Genomic DNA, 22626 nt, shown 5'->3' with positions numbered 1-22626 from the left:
AGAATAGACAGTGCTGCTGTGGGTGGCCAGGGAGTGGCCCCACCTGCCAGGTGTCCTACAAATAGCAAAAGTGGTATTCTAGGGGAGCAAGTGTGTCTCTAGGTGCCTCCTGGCCTTTGCTCTACCCTTGGCCTGAAGTCCCTTCAGAGGAGCCTACATTTCCCACTCTTCTTGGTTTTGAACATGCCTGTGTCCTTTCCTTCATGCCTCCAGAAAAGCGTGGTTCCCACTGATGGGGAGACAACGTTCATCTTTTTAACTCTCTCTTATGTCTTCACAACAAACAAAGCTGTTTTGTAAGCCCCGAAGAAACTACCCTCTCCCCAGTAACTGTGAGGTCTTAAACATTGCGTGGCTTCTCTAGGATCTGTGAATCCTGCTGGGGAAAAAAAGCAAAACACTTTTTTTGGTGCCCCAAGGCACTGGAATTGCAAAGCCACTGTGACACTAGCCAGTAAAACTAGGACCCCTAAAGAGGCAGGCTTAGCTAGGCCTCTGGTGCCTTGCACCAGGGATGAGCGCCAGAGAAAGTCCTCGTCGGAGGAATGGCTTCTCTCTGCAGAAGTGGGACAGGCTCTGTCACAAGAGGACTCTTCTGTCCTGTATCCACACCGGCTGTGCTTCCGGTGACAAGGCGCTGTCCACTGACTTACATTTGGAGACTTAAGTTTGTGGACTCGTGATGAGAAAGGACCGGCTGGGAAATGTAAGAACAGGTAGAGAAAGCGCCCAGGAGTTATCACCCAGCGATCTCCACTGAGTGACAGTCCTGAGGGGAAGCTTCAGTTGTTGACCTGACAGAGAGGGGAGAGACATAGCCTTGGTCAGAAGCTAGACGGTCTTTGCAGGAGTCTCAGACCTTTTGCTAGAAAAGACCCTTGGGAAGACTAAGAGCAGAGGGAGCCGGAATTCTTGTGAACTCTAGATCCATACTGGCACTTAAGCGGGACCTGCCAGCGGTATCCCAGGGGACAAATGTGACTGAGATTCTTCCACTAAAATGTGCTAATGGGTTTAAATGACATCTAAAAATATTAATGAGCGCCTGTTATGCCAGCTACGAGGAGCAGTGACAGTACTGGAAAGTCTGTCTAAGGAGAGAACCCCACACAATATAACCTGCAGGTGCTGTCATTGATATAAAGGTGAATAAGACCATTGAGTAAATACCAAACAGAGTAGAGCTGGTCGAACTTGCACTATATGGATATTGTGGGGTTGGGAGTGAGGAATGGGGAGAGATGTGTGTGAGGTGTCAAGGAAAGACTGGAGCAGAGCTTGGCTTTAGAGGCCATCTGTCTTTGACAAGGATAAATATTTGAGGAGGCAGTGGAGATCTTTCGCGTTTTGTTTTGTTTTTCCATTCAGTTGGCACATGAATCCTTAAGCACCTGCTCTCCATCTGATGGGACACTGCTGCACGTCTGAGCGTCTGTACGGTGTCTCAGTGCTTTTGATAACACAGGCATTCTCTCTGACGATTCTCCCGCCCTCTGCTCTCTTTAGCTCGCTGCTGGTGCTGAGTCCCCACAGCCTGCTTCTGGAAACTCCCCATCTGAAGACGACCGATCCAAGTCAGCGCCCACCTCCCCTTGTGACCAGGGTGAGACTCAGATTTGCCTCTTACCAATGACCCCTGTCACTTGCTGTTCAGTGCAGCCAGCACTCCTACCAGCAGGTCCCCACACACTACTTCCTTGTTGATATGGCAGTAGTTGCTCTTGCAGGCTTACAAGGCTTTCTTGAGGGCGCTACGCAGGAGTGCTCGCCTCTGTTCCCTCCAGCCTAGGGTTAGCGGGAGGCCCACATGTGTGGGATGCAGTCTGTTACTGGGACGAGAGGTCCCAGACCTTTGCTCACCGTGCCATCCTTCTGGCTGGACCTAGACATGTCCGTATACTTGCCTTCCAGCCCTCCCCATTAATGGTGGCACCCCAAGATTTGAGATCAGGCTGATTTAGGGATGATGTCTCTTCTCCTATTCTTTGAATGAACAGATGTAAATAGATGAAATTTGGGAAGCAGGGGGAGTCAGCCCTAGGCCCGACTCTCCTCTGCCTACACTCTGATGTCTCTCTTCCCTTCAGACTAAATAGACTTAAGACAGTAAGTTCTGTGCGCACGCATAGTGGGTATACATTTATGGAATCTGAGATGCTAGAACTACGCAAGGACTTCTGTCTGAAACCTCCCCTTATGGTGACAAATGGGTCCCAAACATCCCCGGAAAGAGCTGCATGCTTCCACAAGGTGGAATGACCTCACTGTATGGTGGTGCCCTTCTCTGTGGCCCTTTCTGAGGTGTTATTGCTAATATTTTACCCACATCAGCTCTATACCAGGTAATAGGCTAAGAAATGGGAGCTCAGCATTGAAAGTGCTTGTCCTGAGGCCCAGAACCAAGTTGGTGTCCAGGACTGGCCTGTGCCTCTCCTGAACAATGAACTCCTCATTGGAGGTCATCACTGTGACACAGCGCTTCTTACTCAGGAGTGAGCAGGACCGTTTCGGTGGCCCTTCACCAGTCTTGAGACTATAGATTAGTCCATCTCAGCTCCTCTTCCAGCCTCTTTCACTTTCTGCGTCTTTACTTCATTCCAAAAGAGATTCCATCCCTCCCAAAGTAATCAGCTTAGAGATCCTATCCTGGGCCAGTCAGACATTTTCAGCTTTTCCCCGTTTAAGACAGAATGTCCTGAAACCTCAAAGAGATGGGGTCCAATGATAACAGACCTAGGTAGAGTGACATACCCCTGATTTCCAGGCCTGGCTCTTGCCTGGCGTGCTGTCTGCTGTGCCTCTTGGGGCTTTATTCGGACAGATGTGCCATCCAGGCAGGTCCCATGCTTCCCAGCCTCACACGAGAACTAAAGGATATGTAACATATCACAAAACTGAGGTGAGCGAGAAACTGTTTCTCCTCTTCGGTAAGAATTCAGAAAGCCATTTTCTTTGAACTTTGGGGTCTTCAGACACCTGAGTTCTACCTTCCAAGATGCTCTTAACAACTAAGGCCTTCCCAGCGGGACAAAAATCATACCTTGGAGTGAGTGAGCTACAGAACTTCTGAGTCTGTCATGCAGGGCTGTCTGCGGGCTTGGCTGTTGTCCTTCCACCCCGTTATGAGTTCACTCCAGATCCCCTGCATGGGCCCTTAGGACTCGAGTCCTTCTGGAAAGGAAGCAGAGATCTTCCTCTCCAGAGGTGCTGCTCACTGACCTGTCTTCATTCCAAGGAATAAATGCTCTGTCACCGTCTGTAACCCCTGTTACTCATGAGAGTCTTTTACAGTAGGATCATGTCAGGACACCCATACTACACAGATGAGTACTCATGTTGGCGAATGAATGTCTAACCATAAAAGACCTTCTTCATATAGAAAGGGTCAGAGGGCCACCCAGCACTGTCATCCAGGTAATTTAGGTCACATACTCCAGAAGGCCACAAGACTATCTCGTAGTTGAGAAATTGTACTGCGGAATTCCTGACCCAGCAGAGATAAGTTTGTGGCATGCCATTGTGGGAAACTAACCTTTGTTAATGATAAGCCTGTGTGGCTCATTCTATTAGGTAGCTTCGTGTGGGGCAAGTACTCAGAATAAAGCCAACCTCAAGGCTAAGTAAAGGCGTTTAGTAAAACAAAGGCTTCCTAGATGTTGTTTTCAAGTTCTTTTGGTTCTAGTTCACAGCCCCTGTGAGTGAGTGAGTGAGTGATTCTGTCACCAGGACCGCCTGTGAGGGTGGCTTCTGAGTGTTCTCATCTTCAAAGGAAAGTTGAAGGGAAGGGTGCCTGTTGCCCCCGAGTCTGCAGAGATTCAGGGAAGACATGTTGTCTCACCACACCGAAATTATGGACACGGTTGCTAGGCCTTCAGAGGCCTTTGGTAGCAAAAAGTCCCAACAGTTCAGGAACTGTGTCCTCACCTTTGCAGATTGACGCCTTGTTGTACATTAGGTACTGAAAGAAACGTGTTAGACAGATGGAGGAACCTACAGGATGCCCCTGGATCTGCTGCCACCACGAAGAAATGAAGGATGATCATGGGTTCTGAAGGTTGAGTCTTAATGTAAATGGCTCATGAGGTGTGTTCTAATCCAGTTCCTTTTTACCTTTGGTCCTAGAACTAAAAGAACTTGAAAACAACATCCGGAAGGCCTTGTCATTTGACAACCGAGGAGAGGAGCACCGAGCGTCGTCGGCCACCGATGGCCAGCTGGCAAGCCCCGGGGAGAACGGGGAAGTCCGGCCAGGCCAGGCCAAGCGCTTGGGGCTGGATGAGTTCAACTTCATCAAGGTGTTGGGCAAAGGCAGCTTTGGCAAGGTCTGTGGGCACCTCCGTAGGATTCAGTTGTTCTCATTTATCAAATGGGGGAAGAGGCAAAGATGAAGGGAGGGAGGGAGGGAGGGAGGGAGGGAGGGAGGGAGGGAGGGAGGGAGGGAGGGAGGGAGGGAGGGAGGGAGGGAGGGAGAGAGCCATGTGAAATCCCACTTTCTCAGTAGGAAAACCTTAAGCATGAACTCTGAGCGTCTGTCCTTGGTGGACTCCAGGTTCAGAACAAACCTTCCTGTGTAGGACTTTAGAAGCTGAATGTCCTTAACTGATTTTCCTGGTGCTTGCTAACCATTCTGCTCTTCTTCTCCACGTGAGAGGAGAGCTGGATAACTGTGTAGTGGATCCCGGCCTTTGCCCTTGAGGGCATTTCCCCAGATCTCTGCTGCACCCTATGCCTTGTGGGGCTGTGCCCTTCAGTGATGGGCCTGGCAAAATGCACAGAGCCCAGAAAAATGAGGGGCATTTCAGACATCTGACTCTCTATCTCCTTGTCTGTCTTAATGCCGTGCCTGGTGTAGTGGTCAGGTTCTCTCATTTGTGCTGGGCTCTGGGAAGCAGCCAGGAGCAAAAGGCCTAATTCACCATTCCAAGGCCATTCTGAGGGAAGGCTCCATGAAGCCCTCAGGCACAGGGCCTGCCTCTGCGGGCACTCACCTGCCCTATCTGTCCTGAGATCACCTGGCAGGGAGGTTACTGAAATTTCCTCGGGTGGCAACTGCTGAATCGATCACATTCTTTAAAAACTAGCTTAATAAGAAACAGACCCCAGGCCTCTGGTTGACGTGTGACTCTGGCTTAGGCTATGAGCAGGGCTAGGTCTGAATCTGAGCAGGATTTTAGGGAACTGAGCATGGTCAGAACTCCCAGGTCTGCACATAAGGTAGACAGGATAGGGGTCCTGAAGACTCTGAGCGCTTAGCTGGCTTCTTAGGCAAAATCACACCATTGCAAGCAGCTTGGAGCCCGTTTTACATAGGCTGTATTTTGTAGGTGACAGAATCCGCACCCTCCCAAGTTCCTTGGGTTATGTTCGTTTACTTTGACAGCCACATTGGAATAGCATTCTTCAAAGTCCCCAGGAAGGAGAATGACCTTCGACTATTTGAAAACGCCAACTGATAGGCAAAATGCCAAGAAACCAGACTCCCCATAAGCCCTCAGGGGAAGAAATTGTGTCTTTACCTGCAGCACTGTGGATAAAACCGTAAAGGCAAACACGGGGCACGATTAAGTACACAAAGATAAAGAGGTTCTGTTCAGTAAGAAAAGATAGCAGCAGCTTGTCATGAAGCAGGCAAGGGAGGGCCGGTGCGGAGAGCAAGAGGCCTGTCTTTATGTCTCTTATGTGTACCGACTTAGGAGAAGTAACAACCCCAAATAACTGGACAGAGGAGACAACTCTCCCACAAAGAGAATCGACTGGAAAATAAATCTCCCAGGAAGGTAGACTGCAAGTTGAAAACAGAGTCAGGGTAATGTCTCCCGCTTGTCAACGAAGAGGAAGCAAGCCAACAGAAGGGGAAGGCGAAAGTGGCCCCATGCTCAGAGACGCTATTCACTGAAGTAGCCCTCTTAAAAACCAGGAAATGTGGGCTGGAGAGATGGCTCAGCGGTTAAGGGCACTGACTGCTCTTCTAGAGGTCCTGAGCAACCACGTGGTGGCTCACAACCATCTGTAATGGGATCCGATGCCCTCTCCTGGTGTGTCTGAAGACATGTACTTATATAAGTAAATAAACAAGTCTTTTTTAAAAAAAGATCGGGAAATGTTTAAAATGTTCAACCCTTTAGTTCTAAAAATGTCTATTTCAAGGATATAATGCCAAACAAAATTTTAAATTGTGTCCAAAAGCACTCAGCGCAATTTATATAGAACTTAATTGGGCAGAACTTAAGTTTCTAATATGAAGGAGATAGCAGAATTAATTATAGTGTATTTACTTTGAACTGAGTACCAGCAATCATGATAGAGATGAAGACTTTATAGGAAAATACATAACATATTGCTTCTTCTGAAAGTCTGTATGTGCGTGTGGTATGGTGGGGCACACCTAATATTTTAGCACTTGGATGAAACAGAAGTGTCATGAGTTCAAGACCAACATGGGCTACATAGTGGGAACTGTCAAAAGAAATGAAGAAAGAGGGAAAAGGCGAGAAGAGAAAGATACAAGGGAGAGATAGGAAGCACGCTACATTTGTTCTCTGATAATTACAGTATCACTAATGGAGATGAAGATATGAATAATTAATTAACCCCTGTGCATTAAACTTCTCTTACCTGAGCACTGTGCCAGAGATTTAAAAAAAAAAAAGTTAGGTAGTTTCCCTAAACGTTTAAAATGTTAACTTCCTAAACATCTTCATTAAAAATGAAAGAAAAACAATTGACATTTAGATATTTGACATCATTTGGTTCTGTGTGTGTAAAGACTGACCAGATGTGTTAAAACTGGTTGCAGGTCATGTTGGCGGAACTCAAAGGCAAAGATGAAGTCTACGCTGTGAAGGTCTTGAAGAAGGACGTTATCCTACAAGACGATGATGTGGACTGCACAATGACAGAGAAGAGGATTTTGGCTCTGGCTCGGAAACACCCTTATCTAACCCAACTCTATTGCTGCTTCCAGACCAAGGTATGCTTAAGAAGGGCCTGGCTAGCTGACCTCTTGGGTAGTAGCGTGGCATCTCACACATGGGATCTAAGCTATCAGAGACCACTTTTGACCGTCTGCATACCTCTCTCCAAGACTTAGTGTGGTGGAGTGGATTTTACCCTTACAGAGATAGGCATTCGATTGAACACCATATGTGTGTCTGTGCAGGGATGAAAGATCGATAGTGCACTTTCAGATTGTGGCAACAAAAAGCCAAATGGTCAACCCCAGTGTTGACTCATTGGAAAAACCAACAGATGCGGTGTAAACCTGGTTCCAGCTCTTTTCTATCAACAGTAAGATTGCTTCTAGGCTGCTTCAGCTCAAAAGAAGAAGAAGAAAAAAATAAAAGCAAAAGCTACCTTCATCCTTCTAACTTGTGTGATGTCATAGGAGATGCTGAATCTAAACAAATGCTTGGAATTCCACAGTGAAATCCAACCATATAAAAGTCACCGTGTAAGTGCCTGGCTGCCAGCAGGTGGCAGTAAAGGATGAGTGTGTGTATGGACATTGTAGCACACGCACACCCCCAGCTGATTTGGTATTATTCTTACAGAAACAGCACATGTTCTTCATGAAAATTCTTATTTTACTTTCCTTTTTGGGGATGCGTATGGGAAGAAGTCTTCTAGGATGCATTATGAATCTGTAGTATTTGTGTGCTTTGGAAGGCAATCCAGACTGGGTCCTAGACAGTGAAGGGTGACATGCATGGTGCTCGTGTGTGTGTGTGTGTGTGTGTGTGTGTGTGTGTGTGTGTGTGTGTGTGTGTTGGGTATTAGGAATTGAACTTAGAATCTCATGCCTGCCATGAAGTAGGTGCTGGGTGTGGGGTTATCAGCGGGACACGGATTTGCCTGAGGAAGGATGAGTGGGTGACTGGGGTCAGGACTTGGGGCTCATACTAACATCTGCAGTAAATTAACACTAACTCACACCAAGAAGAGCCGGGAGCTGCTGCTCTTCAAGTCTAGTGGGGCAGTGGTGCTTTTGAAGGATGAGATGGAGTGGAAGCAGAAAGGGCAGCCTCAATCCGTGCTCGGTTTTCAACCTTGCTTGGATGTTGTTTTTCCTGAAAAAGTACCATTCCTCAGCCACCATGCTGTTGTGGTTTTGACTGAGATTTTCATATACGATTCAAACCCACAAAGATCTGTTTCAAGCCTATTAAGATTTTTGCCTCATCCTTCATTAGAACGGGCAGAGCAACAGTGGGTGTGAAGTTGGTTTGGGCTGAGCCCCAGTGTGGTGGTTTGAATGAGCAGGACCCCTCCGGGCTCAGCTACTTGAATGTTGGCCTCCAGTTGGTGGCAGTGTTTGAGGAGACTCAAGAGATGCAGCTTTGTTGGGGGAACCGTGTCGCTGGGGGTGGGCTTTGGACTTCAGATGCCTCTCACCATTCCTAATGTGCTCTCTTTGCTTCTTGCATGCTGCTCAAGACCTGAGCCCTCAGCTTGTTGCTTCTGCCACCATGCCTTTGCTACACCATCCTGGACTCCACCCCTCTGGAACCACAAGCACAAAGAAACTCTTTGTTCTTAGGTTGCCTTGGTCGTGCTGTCTTGTTACAGCAATAAAAAAGTTACTAACAGACTCAGGTTTTAGTATACAGGGAGGAATAGCTCTTCTGGAAGCTGCCTTGAGGGCGTCCTGGTAGATTATGCAGAACTTTAAACTGGGCGCCATGTACAGGTTGGCTGGGAGAGCTTGGGAGAGTGTAAAGTAAGGTCCTGTGCCTTTCCTGGCATCCAGCAAGGATGGCTATGCAGAGCCATTGGTATCAACCATAATGGCCCAGTTAAGTTTGCCAGCAGCAGCCTGCTGAGGGACCAAGCTAAAGTCAAATAAGGGCTTAAGGTTTCTCTCTTCTAAGCTGTTCTGTCCTTGGTGATGTGCTGTAGTCTTCTTCCGCAGACTCTGGAAGATAAGAAACAAGTGAAATGATTCCAGAACCCATTGTTAATGAAAATGGTCAGGTTGGCCAGTCAATCAAACCACAAATACATACATACCCATCAGATTCTGACCTTGTGCTAGACTTGAGACCCTGCTGTGTTTTTTTTAGCTTCTAGAGAACCTGAATCGGGCGAGGGAAGCTTCAGAACTGGCCTTTGAGATAGGGTTAGCATTGGGAGGAAGGCGGGCACCTAGAGATGGCTCCGAAGTTCTTTCTAGATATCATTTGGCATTCTCCCACACTAGACTTCACAGCTCCCGTTTCCTGTCTCTCTGTGGACAGATGACACGAGAAAGAGGAGAAGTTGTGGGGGGGGGGGTGCCTACTGAGAAAAATAAGAAAAACAAATTCTTGCTAAGTCGGAGGCTGAGAGAAAGGGATGTGGCAGTGCTTGGGACCCTCTTTAGGGGGCTGTGGTGCCCCGCTCAGCTCTCAAAGGCATGGCCCTCCTGCTCCAGGTTAGAGCCCCGTGCAGGAGCTGCTTTTTAGGACTCTGCCTGTTCCATTGGCTGCTGGAGCTCAGAGAGCTCCCAGGAGGTAGATTTATTTTGATTTTGTGGTTAACAGAAAATTAAAAATCCCAAGCCCTTTGAGATTTTGTGTGTTTGTATTTTATCATTGCCATTACAAATCCATCCTTTCCAACTGGATCCCACAAAACCTGACCTGGCCGGTTTCACCCGTGGCATTGCCTCTTTAAAACTTGCAGTTGTGCACACTGTACCCGTCCCCCACCCTCTGGCATTTCCTGCCAGGCCTGGGAAGCCAAATCCTGGAGGACTTTGCTGTGAAGGAAACTGGGGAAGCGGGGCTGAGCTCCTACAGGATCTCCGCTGGCCAGTCTCCCTCCAGCCCTGGGGAACGTGCAGCATGGAAAATCCTTAAAAAGCAACTGGAGATGTTTTTCGAATGTGACTTAATCATCTCTGTGGGCATGGGGAGAGCTTCCCAGAGCAAGTGTTGACAACATAGGAGAGAATTTGTAGTTTCAAGGAACTCTAATGTTTGTTTTGACTTTTAACAGGACAGCAAACCTTAAAGAAAAAAGGGAAAGCAAGATGATCAGCAGAGAGATGGCAAATCTAATAAATAATCAGGCAAGTCTGAGAGCAGAGAAAACAATCTGAGGGGTAGGCCATGGTCCTGCTAGACCACATGATGCTGGAGGTCCAAGGGCCTGGGAGGAGTTGGAGGGCTTTTGGCCCATTTTCTGGCTGTTTCTGGAAAACAAAAGCCTGAGATATTCCGTACCTCTAGTTGGTTTGGATTAGCAGCCCTCAGGGACTCTATGGTACACACTTGCCAGGAGAAGACTCTAAGCAGTAGTGCTAGGGTGGGTAGTGTTTTCCAGGCTTAGGTGAAATGAGTCTACATGGATGCTTTGGGCTTTGTGTGGCACAGTGGCTTATGTAGTGATGGCGACTGTAGGAAGCACATCTCCTTGGTGCCGATGAGCATCCTGGGTGAGGGTGCTGGGAAGCAATGCCACTTCTCTTGCTTAGCCAGTTTACACACTCAGGGGTCCTGTGGCCTGCAAGCGACCAAGGGCTCATGGAGACTCTGATAGGAGGGTCAGTATTTAAAGTCATTGAGTGGTAATCTCTGCCTCCTGGGGAGGACGGAGGGGCATGTCTGTGTGTGTGGGGGGGTGGAAATGCAAGTAGAGGGGCCACATGATTTCATATCAATCAGGCCTGATGAAGAGATCAATCACTCAGGTTTTGAGGCAAGGACCCACTCTAGAATGAAATGCATGCTTATATAGTTCACTTTGCTCCAGAGTCCCCAGCCCAGGGCAGATAGGGAGGAGCAGGGAGGAGTGTTGCCCCTTAGTCTAGATACTGTCACATCACATCAGCTAGCTTCTTTGCATGTAAGGAAGCCATTTGCCTGAACTGGAGTCGCCTTCAAAGGCTTCTGCTCAGCTCGTCCTCTTCACATGCTATATGACAAGGCAGGCGTGATTATTCTCTTCTTTATTTCCACATGTTATTATGATAACATGAACATAAGATTTATCACCTCGGGCACAGACCTATAAATCTAACACTTGGAAGCCGAGGCAGGAGGAGAGAAAGTTTGAGGTGACCCTTAAGAAGATTGCCTCAAAGAAATATCAAACAAACAAACAAAACACCCCAACCAACCAAACAGCCGATGCTCTAACCTTGGGGATGGGGTGATAGGCACATTTATGCACTTGTGTGTGTGTACCTGCATCTGAGCGGGTGAAGCCAGAGGTGAATCTGGAGTATGTTACATCATGTTCCATTTTGAAAACAAGTCCTTGGTCACTGATCCCAGAGCTTGTCGTTTGGGCTTGGCTAGCTGTCTCCGGATTTTGTCTGTCTTGCCGAATCCAGAATTGGCTAGGGTGGGGCCTCACATTCTCCTATTCAGTCACAGTGTGTTGAGGTCATGAGGCACCACATTCTCTGTCACAGGATGTAGTGGCAGCCAGAGGAGATCATGGTCTCACTTTATAGGAGCACACTTATTGTGTCACAGTGTGGAAAGTGCTGGCTTCATGCTAGTTCCCAAACACGGGGCTCTGTTGCTCGAGATAGGATCTTACTATGTAGTCCTAACTGGCCTAGGACTCACTACACTGACCAGACTGGGTTCAAACTCACAGAAAGCCACTTATCTCAGTCTCCCGAGTGCTGGGGTTGAAGACGTGCCCCCCCCCAGGCCAAAACCAAGAATGTTTATTCTTTGTGGGAAATTTGAAAAATTCAAAAAAGACACACACACAAAAAGAATAATTCAAATGACTATATAACAAGAACAACTATGTTGTGTTTCCTGATTGTTTTAAAATAGCATGCACTTGATACATATATTCCTAAAATGGCAGCCGTCATATGGGATTCCCGCTCTCTTTCCTCTTATAACCTCCAGCTGGATGGTTCCCAGGCTTCGAGACCACGTAAGGCCCTGGTACAGAAATCTTGCACTGGGGGTAGAAGATGGCCACAAATGCTTGGTTTCTAGCGGGGCTGATCTGAAAGGTTAGACTCTGTCTCCACAGTCCCTGTTCATCTCTGTCTGAGGGCTGGCCCTGGTCTCTCAAAAACACAACCACCAGCTCTGTGATACATTCTATGATACAAACCTGACTGTAGCTTATAAATAAGCCGTTGATGCTGACATAACGCAGACCAAGAGTTAAAGCCTTTAGCATGTGTGTGTGCGCGCGTTCTGCTAAGCTATTTGTTTATTCTAATGCTGCTAATTTTCCTATTCATACATAGGGTTCGTAGATGTGCCTCGGTTGAGGTAGTGTGTGGGGGTGTGTGCTCATGTGTGCAGGCCCCATGTGTGGGTGTGTGCTCATGAGGACCCCATGTGTGGGTGTGTGCTCATGCAGGCCCCATGTGTGGGTGTGTGCTCATGCAGGCCCCATGTGTGGGTGTGTGCTCATGTGTGCAGGCCCTATGTGTGGGTATGTGCTCATGTGTGCAGGCCCCATGTATGGGTGTGTGCTCATGTGTGCAGGCCCCATGCATGTCCCAGCAGGACGGCCTTCACATGCCACTTTCCCCATGTGACAGAGCAGCCCCACTCTGTCCAGCTTCACACTAACATTCCCAGCGAGGCAGAGCTGGGACTGGATCACAGCACCCACTCTTGCCTCCTGGGGTAGAAGAACATTGTAGGGAGGGGTAGGGAAGGAATGGGGTCCGCCCAGTTACTGCTGGTGGAGGGGGGAGACAGAGAGTTTTAAAGAGCAAGAGATGTCATAGAATAGATCCTGAATGGCAGAAGTTTCAGGGATAACAGATCCATCCTGGGATGTGTGAGAAAGACAACTTGGTGTGAGAGATTCTGACTAAGTGCTAGAACTATGAACGATGCCAGACAAGAGTCCAGACTCACTCTGGAAGAGACCTTCTCTAAGATGTTCTAGAGAACGATGACTTAGAAAGGACAGCCTGTGCAGTTCTGTATGGCATGAACTGAAGGAAGGAAAGACAAGCAGGAACATCCGAGGAGGCCATTTGCGTGACCCAGGAGCCCAGAGGCCATCAGAGGTCTTGAAGGGAAAACTGGCACCAGGCATCCCATTTCCCTCTGCATCCAGAAGGCCAGCCATCTTCTGAAGAAGGCATAGGTTTCTGCTGACTGGTATAGAACTGTTGACCAGAGATCTCGGGACTGATGGGAGAGGGAGACGCTGGCTGCTGCCAGCTATGGTAAGCGATGGGCACACGTGTATCTCAACTGCTCATTTCCTAATCCGAATGAAAAGGTTTGTGTAGAAATCCAAAACTAGAGGCCAGAGTTATCTAACCTGTTGACCAAACAAAGCCAGTTTCCTCATGGCTGACGTCAGCCCTCTCGATCTCTCCCTGGCACCTTCGTCGACTGGATTTCAGGCTTTACTCCCTTTTTTTAGAGTCTCTATTTTTAGATGGGTGTTGAATTTTGATAGTGGTGTGATGCTTTCCTCAGAGGGAGTCACATGGGTCACTGCAGGGGGGAGTTTCTGCCTTGTCTATTGAAATTTCTGTCCCCCCACCCAAAGCAATGTCCTTTCCTCATATAGCCTGGACTTTTTGTTCCCGTGGGCTCTGATACTTCAGATAACCCCACCGCTGTAGCTTTGAAGGTCTTGCCAGCTGGTGGGTACAGCCCACTAGACCATTTGAGTTCACAGTACCCTATTGATTTGTAGGGGCCGTGGTATATCAGAGGGAGAAATGACCTTTCTAGCTCTGGCTTCAGTCTACAAGGCTTGCCTGGAGACACTTCTGTGGGCACTGATTTGATTGTTCATAATCAGAGATGGCAAAGGACACAAGGGAACTCAGGATACGCGATTTGCAAGATCCTGCGCAAATTTGACATTCGGGGTCTATTGGATGGGGAATTCATAAGGAACGCACAGGAAGGCCATTCTAATCTTAACCTGCTTCAAAAGTGTGGATAGGATGAAGGCACTAAGAACGTCCACGGAGAGAGCCTCTGCTTCCTGCTTCTTTTCCAAAGCTCAATTCAGTAAAATGTCCTACCTCAGCCCAGGCCTGCCTACAATACCTTTTTGGGGGGAGAGGGGAGGTGTTGAGACAGGGTTTCTCTGTATAGACCTGGCTATCCTGGCTATCTACTCTGTAGATCAGGCTGCCCTTGAACTCAAAGAGATCCTCCTGCCTCTGCCTTGTCTCCAAGGAAGGTCACATTTTGGGACCATCTCATCAATACAGAAATAGATAATATCGTTATTGGGCTCTGGACTGTTTCCCCAGAAACTCCTGTATTAAAGAGTTTGTCCTCCATAGAGTAAGTTCAGAGATGGGAAGATGACCAGCTCTTGAGGGCTCCAGACTCATTTAGATAGACCTTTGGTAGACAACAGAAACCCCAGAGGTGGGACTTCACAGAAGGGAGAGAGTCCTTGGGAGGCGTATCTTACCCCAGCTCTCCCCCGTACTCCGTACTTCCTGCCTCCACTCACCATCGGCGCTTGGCATGATGTTGCAAACCACAAGCCCAGAAGCCATGGAGCTGTGTGAGCGTGGGCTTAAGCCATGAACCCAAACAAACCTGGCCTTTTAGTTGATGTTCTTGGGCATTTTGTCCTAGATGGTTACTAGTTCTAGTTCAGAACGTTGGAGAGAGGCATCTTCTCGGCGGGCGAGTGTTCCTCTTCCTCTTCAGGGCCAGCCCAGTATAACATAGAGTACTCCAAAATGCCAAGCAGTTTAAATACCACTAACCCAGTCTTTACAGTGCCCCCAAGAAGTAGGAGTATCGTCCTGCGAGGCCACACAGCAAAAAGTGACAGAGCCTGAATTCAAACTCACTTAGTTGGCTTCCAGAAACTTCATGTTGTCTGACTGCTCCGAGGAGGATGGAGTCTAAAGATGAACAAACAGAGACTAGAATCCCAAGAGGATAATATGTAACCGAAATGTCAGCTGGTTTGTTTATAGGGAGGTAGCCAGAATCTGTATGCATTGTAGCCCAGGGATCTCTGGAACGACTGTTTAGGGATGGTATCTTGGGCAATCCGTGTTGAACGTGGGAAGCAAGAGGATAAGTAGAGCCCTCTTCCTGGAATGAAGATGAATGTCGTTGGCAGAGCCAATAGGAAGTTGCAGCCCCCACCCCCACTGGAACATTCTGTTTTCACCATGATGTTCTAAGGGGAACACCAGCATGGGTCCCAGGCAACAAGAATTTTCTCCGTCCTTCGTGTGGGTGGATGTAAAAAGAAATGCCTCTGCTGGCTCAAGACCGCATCCACGTGAGATTCATCAGCAACGTGTAAGCCACGTAATGAGGAATGTCTGCGTGCAAGATGCTAAGGAGCTAAGCTTCTTGCCTGGGTCTGCCTGCTAGCACTGGACCTGCTCGCCTCGCTCCAGGCTTGGATTCGATCCCAACAGGCTGGCTGTTCTCCCCTGTCCTCTAGGACTGTGGAAGGCACAGTGTAGCAAGAGCCTGAGGATCAGAGAAGCCAGAGAAGGCCATCTTTGATCTCCCTTGAGCTGCCACCACTTGAACAGCACAGGCTAATTCTGTTTTGGTTTTTGGGCAACAGTTTGAATCCAACTTATTTTTTCCAAGTTCTAGCTTATGGGCATTTTCTAGGTTAACCCGTGTGATTACTAAAAACATACTATCACCACCAAATAAAGTGCTAGGATGTTGTTGAAACACTTCTGTAGTGTCATAGTTATCCAGTTTTATTCTTTTGAGGAAGTTTATTAGTGATCTTGGAAAATAGCTTAGATAACTAGATAAAGCCTGTGCTCCAGGGACCAGGTAAACATGGGAAGTTGGGACCTGGTAAATGTTGACAGAAACAGTTTCCCAAACCATTGCAAGTGTCAGGTGCTTGCACTTGGGAAGTTGCTCTTGTTTGGGGGGGGGGGAGAGGGTGTTTGTTTGTTTGTTTGTTTTCTTTTTGTTTTGTTTGGGAAGTTTTGTTATTTTTAAATAGACACCTGTTCTATAGCCCAGGCTAACCTCCAACTTGCTAGTTAGTCCTAAGGGAAGTTGAATTCATGACCCTCCCACCTTAGCTGCCCAACTTTGGGGATTACACACTCCACTTGGCAGAAAACTGGAAAATAAAATCTAACCTTAAAAAAAAAACTGATAAATTTAGGACTGAATTGTTCACCTTTCCAAAGAAAGTCAATTCCCATTATAAAAATTTGTATGAAGTATAGAGGCGTTCAATGGAGTAACTGAAACCTGATGTGTTAAAATACACCTGTACCATGAGCCAGCCACTAAGGAAGAAGTGTTCTGTGCATGTGTGTGTGTGTGTGTGTGTGTGTATGGGTGTGTGTGTGTGTGTGTGTGTGTGTGTGTGTGTGTGTGAGAGAGAGAGAGAGAGAGAGAGAGAGAGAGAGATTCAAGGAGCTGATGTTTTTACAGTTTCTATCATGTGTCTGCCATTTCCCAAAGCTCACTATAGCCACTGACAGATCCTTCCAGTGGCTGCAGGAGGCAGGTGTCCTAAGGCACGGTAATGCTAATCATGGACAGAACTCTGACTGGAGCTGAGGTTGCCTCTGCTCCCTTCCCACCTGTTATCAGTGCACTGTCAGATGTTATACTCTTGGCTTTAGGACATAATTTCGTCTCTTCCTTACCAGTCAACCCTGCACCCCTCCTTTCACGGATAAGGACACTGAGGTCGGGTAGGTATTTCATCATAACTCCATAGCCAAGGGAGCCACCAAAGTGCCTTGGGCTTCCTCCTCTTCCCGTGGCCTTCTTCATCCCCCAATGCCAGGATGCCCAGGTAAAGGTGAATGGGTCCCAAGACAGCAGGCAGGGGCAGAGCTGAAACTGTCCAGAGGCAAGCCTGTTCCTGTGGACTCACTGCAAAAACATCATGGAAAGAGGCGCTGATTCTTTGTGTGTGGGAAAGCTTTTCTTACAATGCTGCCTAACTCCTGAGCCCTAAAGTAAACAGCTACATCATCCTGTACAGAGGGCAGGAAAAGGAAACTTCAAGAAAGTACCAAACTCCTGCAGCATTGAAAAAAAAAAGTAAGTGGAGGAAATGCTGTTTAAGGGGGATTTTTCTGGAGCCCCTATGACTGAAGGCTTTGCAGCTAATGAACCCCGTCCCCCCCACCAAGCTATGTGTCTGAATAAATGTCTCCCAAACTGCACCCATCCTAAATGTCCTTCCTGTGACACAAAGAGGGGAAGACACCCCCAAAGCAAGACTAGAAGATCCTGTAACCCTGCTAAGCTACTTCTACTTAGGGAGTTGTAACAATGTTTTCATGTGCAAAACTGGTGGAGGTGACCTAGTGTCCAGTGCCACTGCCTGCTGAGAGCCTTACATCATGGAGAGACCATGATCTCGCTGGTGGCTTCCTCATCTAAGAAGATGCACAGGATGACAGCCCTCTCAGCACATGGCTAGGCCATCGCTAGAGATGCTTCTGGTGGACTGGAAATCCAGCTCTCTCTCAGCAGTCTGTCAGCTGGCCAGCTTGTCGAACGCCTGTGCCCTTTAAACGACAGCAGGAGTCTCTAGAGGGTTTTCTGGCTTGCTAGCTGGGCTTAAGCATTTCCTGTCATCCCAGAATCCCTCTGGGCAGCGGCGTTGGGTGGTAGGGTGGGGGTGTAGAACATACAATTTTCAGAATGACTTGGGTATTGCAACTGCTTATCCACCGTGGGAATTCCCCAGGTCTGCCCCTTCTCCCTCTGCTGGTATTTCCGAAAAACTCTTACACTCTCCAGTGTGATGCCCTAGATGGGGAACAGCTATCCTGGGGGTCTGAAATTAACCTCCCCAGGCACGGCCAGGGACCGTCTCAGGGCAAATTATCCTTATGTCCAACCAATAGGGATGACTTCCCTGTCTAAACTGCGTGCCTCTTCCCTCTTCTGACTTCATTCTGCTTCTCCTTGCTTTGTCGCACATGGGGTATTTTTTCCCCTTGCTACCCTGGGGTCCCTGTTGGTTTTGTCATCTACAGGATCAACACGGTTTTCTTTCTGAAAATTGTCTTCATTTTGCATCCCCTCTTCTGATTGGTGGAAACTTATCTGAGGTTCTGCCTTGCATGGTCCTGAATACACTGAATGGCCCAGAGTGTATGCTAACTTCAGGCACTGTCCATGTGATGAGGTAGCACACACCATGCAAATGAAAATGTACCTTTAAGTGGGCTTTCCTCTGTAACTATTTTTGGATAGTAACAGAAACATCAGACTGGGGAAAGGTAGCCATTTAGATTTTTAGTTGAAGTCAGTCATTCATAGACATTTTCAAAACCGATCAGAATAGCTTACCTACATTTGCTGCCAAGTTCCGCACATTCGGACAACTCTCGTAGCCTAGAAAGTAAGATGTCAGTAACTCTTGGATCTTAACCTGCTTGCTGAAGTTTCAGTCCTTGCTTCCTGGACATTCCAGCCCACAAAGCCATGCCTGTTGCAGTTGGTATGAGCGAACCAACCCTGCCTATGTAGTTATCCTGATGTCAGGCACTCTTCCATCTTGTCTCTCACGCAGACTCCTTTACCCATCCTGACTTTTTGCTGTCTGTATATCCTTCATCTCATTAGCATGTGCCACACACCTAGCCTTTTTAGATCTGTGTGTATGAACTGGCCTTTAACTCTACCTAGCATTTGGGAAGCCAAGGGAAGCAGAGCTCTGTGAGCTCAAGGACAACCTCATCTACTCAGTGAGTTCAAGGACAGCTAGGGCTACACAGTAAAACTAATAAAATAGGTTTGTGTGTATAATCATCTTCCCCCAACTCAGTTCTGAGCATCCCTATATACATAGCTGTCTGTGTGTATAGGGATTCTACTTACTCACCATAACTATAGGGACCAGGCTTACCCACTGTAACCCCCCAGTGCACACATCTTACATCAGTGATGTGAGTGAGGGCCACACCGATCAGAAATCCTTTCCAGAATTAAAATTAGCTGAAGGATGGCTCCTCTCCCTCTCCCTCTCCCTCTCCCTCTCCCTGTCTCCCTCTCCCTCTCCCTCTCCCTCTCCCTCTCCCTCTCCCTCTCCCTCTCCCTCTCCCTCTCCCTCTCCCTGTCTCCCTCTCCCTGTCTCCCTCTCCCTCTCCCTCTCCTCCCTCTCCCTCTCCCTCTCCCTCTCCCTCTCCCTCTCCCTCTCCCTCTCCCTCTCCCTCTCCCTCTCCCTCTCCCTCTCCCTCTCCCTCTCCCTCTCCCTCTCCCTCTCCCTCTCCCTCTCCTCCCTCTCCCTCTCCCTCTCCCTCTCCCTCTCCCTCTCTCTCGAGACCAGGTTGGCCTCGAACTCAGAAATCCTCCTGCCTCCCGAGTGCTGGGATTAAAGGTGTGCACCACCATGCTCAGCGATGGCTCCTTTCTCAACACCTCAAGAGTCCTGATATCATCCATCCAAATGAATTGGGATGAACATGAGAGAGAATGCCATCATGGTTTTTTTGTTTGTTTGTTTTAACATCTCTTCATAGCTCCTTAAGAGTAGACTAACTTACCATGGGTAGACATTTAGTTTTCAAGTCTCTGTTTGGTTTGATTTTTGTTTTCTTTTTAAGCAGAAATATCAGTGACATTGTCACATGCTGTCTTTAACACAGAACTTGGCATGTAGCACACAGGTAGCACACGTGCAGTTTCCAGTGTTCCCTAGTCCTTTGCGTGTTACTGTTTCCCTTTATCTCCGTGATTCCTGTGAGGCAGGCAATATGCTGATCACTCCTCTTCCTAAGACTGTTAATTTTGGGAAGGGGAGAAAGGAGCAGCTTTCACACCTGGAGTGAACTCTCCAGCTCCCTGGTGCTTCCTGAGAAAACCAGAGTCCCTCTCCTAAAATGGCCGTGACTTTGCTGGAGTTCTCACCAGGACGGTTCTTCACACCAGCCTTCTAGGTCTTTCCCCCTGCTTGCCTCCAGCTATGCATTTTGTTAAAGTACCACCATTCATTTTCTTGCCTCTCAGTCACCTCAGAAAGCTGTCGGATAACTTGGGTGTTTTTATTGGCTAAACTGAACATTTCTCTGGCGACGATGGTGTGTTGCTGCTTGGAGTCAGGTTGGCTGGAGTACAGTGATTTATGAAAGGGCCCTGTAATGCCAGACAGTCTTGATCAGGAGGCTGAGAAGGGAACTTTAATCCTCTTCACAATCTCATTAAGAATGACCCTAATTAGTCATGGATAAAGTTTCTCTTCCAAGGCGTGTGCTTTCAGAGATTATAAAATTTCATATTTCCCATCCAAGCATCCACATGTGCAGCCTGCCAGTGTTTGGGAGCTGTGAGAAAGGAGCTCTGTGCCAAAGGTTCCACCATGCACTGGAGACAAAAGAGGACCGCTTGAAGTAGCTGTCACCAGTGCTACATGAGAGGCTGAGACTTCCTTTCTAGGGCTGGGGCTACCTTAGAAGAGACAGAGCCATCTCAGCCTTGATCAGTGCGGACAGTGTAGGAGCAGAGACCTGGTGGCCCACCAGAGAGCAATGACAAGAGTTGCAGGGAGGATTTGCAAAGATTGGCTGTTTGTGGAAGAGTAGGGGGTGAGAAGGGTTGGGATGGGAAGGGTGGGGGGTGGGGAGAGTGAACCACACATTCCATTTGAACTTAGGCTCATCATTTTCATAAGCAGCAATGACAACACATCAGAACATGGTTCCTTAGAGAACAAAGTCAGGGTCAGACCGCCATCTTCTCCATCTTCCTCACTAGGTGTGGTGGTGGAAAGATGACCAAGATGGGAGCTTCCTACAGCACAGCCCCACACTCTGTTCTGACAGCCCTCGAGCATAGCTTTTGCTTCCTATAGAAATCATGCTGGCCCCTACGGATGGGTTCTCAGGAGGAACTTTTCCAAGAAGATGGGATAAATGGGAATGTAGACGTTGCACTCCTGGAGACAGTGACTCAGTGGCACTGGAGAACTTTCAGTTTTTAAGTGTAAGGTCAGTGTTAAGCAGGCCTTGAGAAATATTGTCTGATAACTAGTCACCGTCTTATTGGAGGGAGTTAGCTGTGTGTGTATGTGGCTGGTGTGTATGTGGAGAATAGAGGTCAACCTCAGATGTCATTTTTCGGGAGCCATCTACTTTGTTGTCTGAGACAGTCTCTTACTATGACCCAGGACTCACGGATTGGGTTGTCCAGTCATCAGTCCCTAGGGTCATTGCTTCCCAGCACTGAGATTACAAAGGCCATGAAACCTAGCGTTTTGCATGGATTCCGGGGATTGAACTCAGGACCTGAAGCTTTCTTGGCATGATGGGCCAGCAAGTGACAGCTGAGTCTAGGGAAGCATCCCTCTGTTGAGATTTCTATCAGGGCAGTAGGCAGAGCAGGATGTGAGAAGACCTGGTGCAGAACTGTTGGAGATCCAAGAGATCTGAAGGTCAGAGCCACGTGCACATGGAAGGGGGCATTTCAGCTGACCTGGAACTGAATTCCTACTTAGGACCCAGAAGGGAAAGAATAACTGAGAGGCCGTCAGTGTAAGTACAGTCTTGAGTTTGGTAATCTCTCATAAAGGCTATGTTTCAATCTAGAGAGGTCTATAGCCTCGGAGGGCATTGTCCAGGGCCCCCTAAAATCTCATATTAACGTGCCTAGAATGGCCACCAAGCCTCGGCAGATGGTCTGACCCAATTGCCAGAAGGTAAAGGCTTGGTGACCTTCCTTCCAGTTTATCATCCTGGGGATGGCCAAAACTGGGGTGGACTGTGAGGGCCCTTTGGAAATTTTGCTTTGAAAAAAATTAGTGTCTTGAGTATCCTAAGATACAAACCACTCTATGAGAGCCCAGACTCAGTACAGAACTCTCTAATGCTGCCAGTAAGTGCGTTGTGGGGTTTTGAAGCTGTGTGATCCTTAGGTGGGGGAGTCTACCTACTCTCTAGTGTTGGAATGAAGATCAGATGAATCAGCTTGAGTCCAGCACTTACCCAGCAGCACCAGGCTCATGAAAAACACCTGTAAGTGATGGCCTCTGTGGGGCCTTGCCCTTTGCTCTGTTGTAGAGGGGGCAGCTTGCGCTGGGGTTTGCTTATCATAGATTGTGTCCTCCCTTGGCCAGACTATCCTCTCATCCTGACTCTCAATTTTGAGACTGTTTATAGATTTCTGCTCAGCTATCCACGAAGCACAGGCCATGCTGGCATTGCTACTATTTTATCTTTCATAGTCTACATCTGGGTCTCAGCAGAAGCCTAGCACCCTGGACAGAACCCAAATGAGGATTCTAGGCTGGGCTCTAAGACATCACGCATATTAAATATATCCACAGAGAGCCAAATGTGTGCATTCATGTTTTCACACCACATGTGCACACACGTGCGTAAGTATATAGGGACGTATCCATCCTGACACGATATGGTTTGCCACGAGGGGCTTTAACAACTATTCATCCCACATGCATGCGCCCTGTGTGTCTACTACAAGCAAACACTGTTTTGTTAGGGATCCAGTAGTGAACCAGATAGTTGGAAAACTGCCCGGTTAGAGCATACATGCAACCTCAGAAAGGCGGTGAGCAGGTTGTTAAAATCATGGTGTCCGGTGTGATTACAAATGAGACCAACAACCCACAAAGTATGGGAAAGCGGATGCACTAGGAAAGGGATGTTCTCTCTCTCTCTCTCTCTCTCTCTCTCTCTCTCTCTCTCTCTCTCTCTCTCTCTCTGTGTGTGTGTGTGTGTGTGTGTGTGTGTGTGTT

At 48.0% G+C, this 22626-nt stretch overlaps 1 protein-coding gene across 1 annotated transcript in view; it reads left to right on the top strand.

Moving 5' to 3' along the window:
• Positions 1-22626, top strand: part of Prkce (protein kinase C epsilon) — a 481070-nt gene that overhangs the window by 316091 nt on the left and 142353 nt on the right. Inside the window, exons 8-10 of the mRNA XM_021186165.3 lie at positions 1507-1603; positions 4123-4322; positions 6797-6970. Coding sequence (XP_021041824.1) covers positions 1507-1603; positions 4123-4322; positions 6797-6970 — 471 coding nt within the window. The remainder of the gene's footprint in view (positions 1-1506; positions 1604-4122; positions 4323-6796; positions 6971-22626) is intronic.

The sequence above is a fragment of the Mus caroli genome, unplaced genomic scaffold, assembly GCF_978045245.1.
Source record: "Mus caroli unplaced genomic scaffold, Mus_caroli_1 scaffold_18, whole genome shotgun sequence".
NCBI lineage: Eukaryota > Metazoa > Chordata > Mammalia > Rodentia > Muridae > Mus > Mus caroli.
The sequence above is the reverse complement of the archived record's forward strand: the minus strand, read 5'-3'. Positions and strand labels throughout refer to the sequence as shown.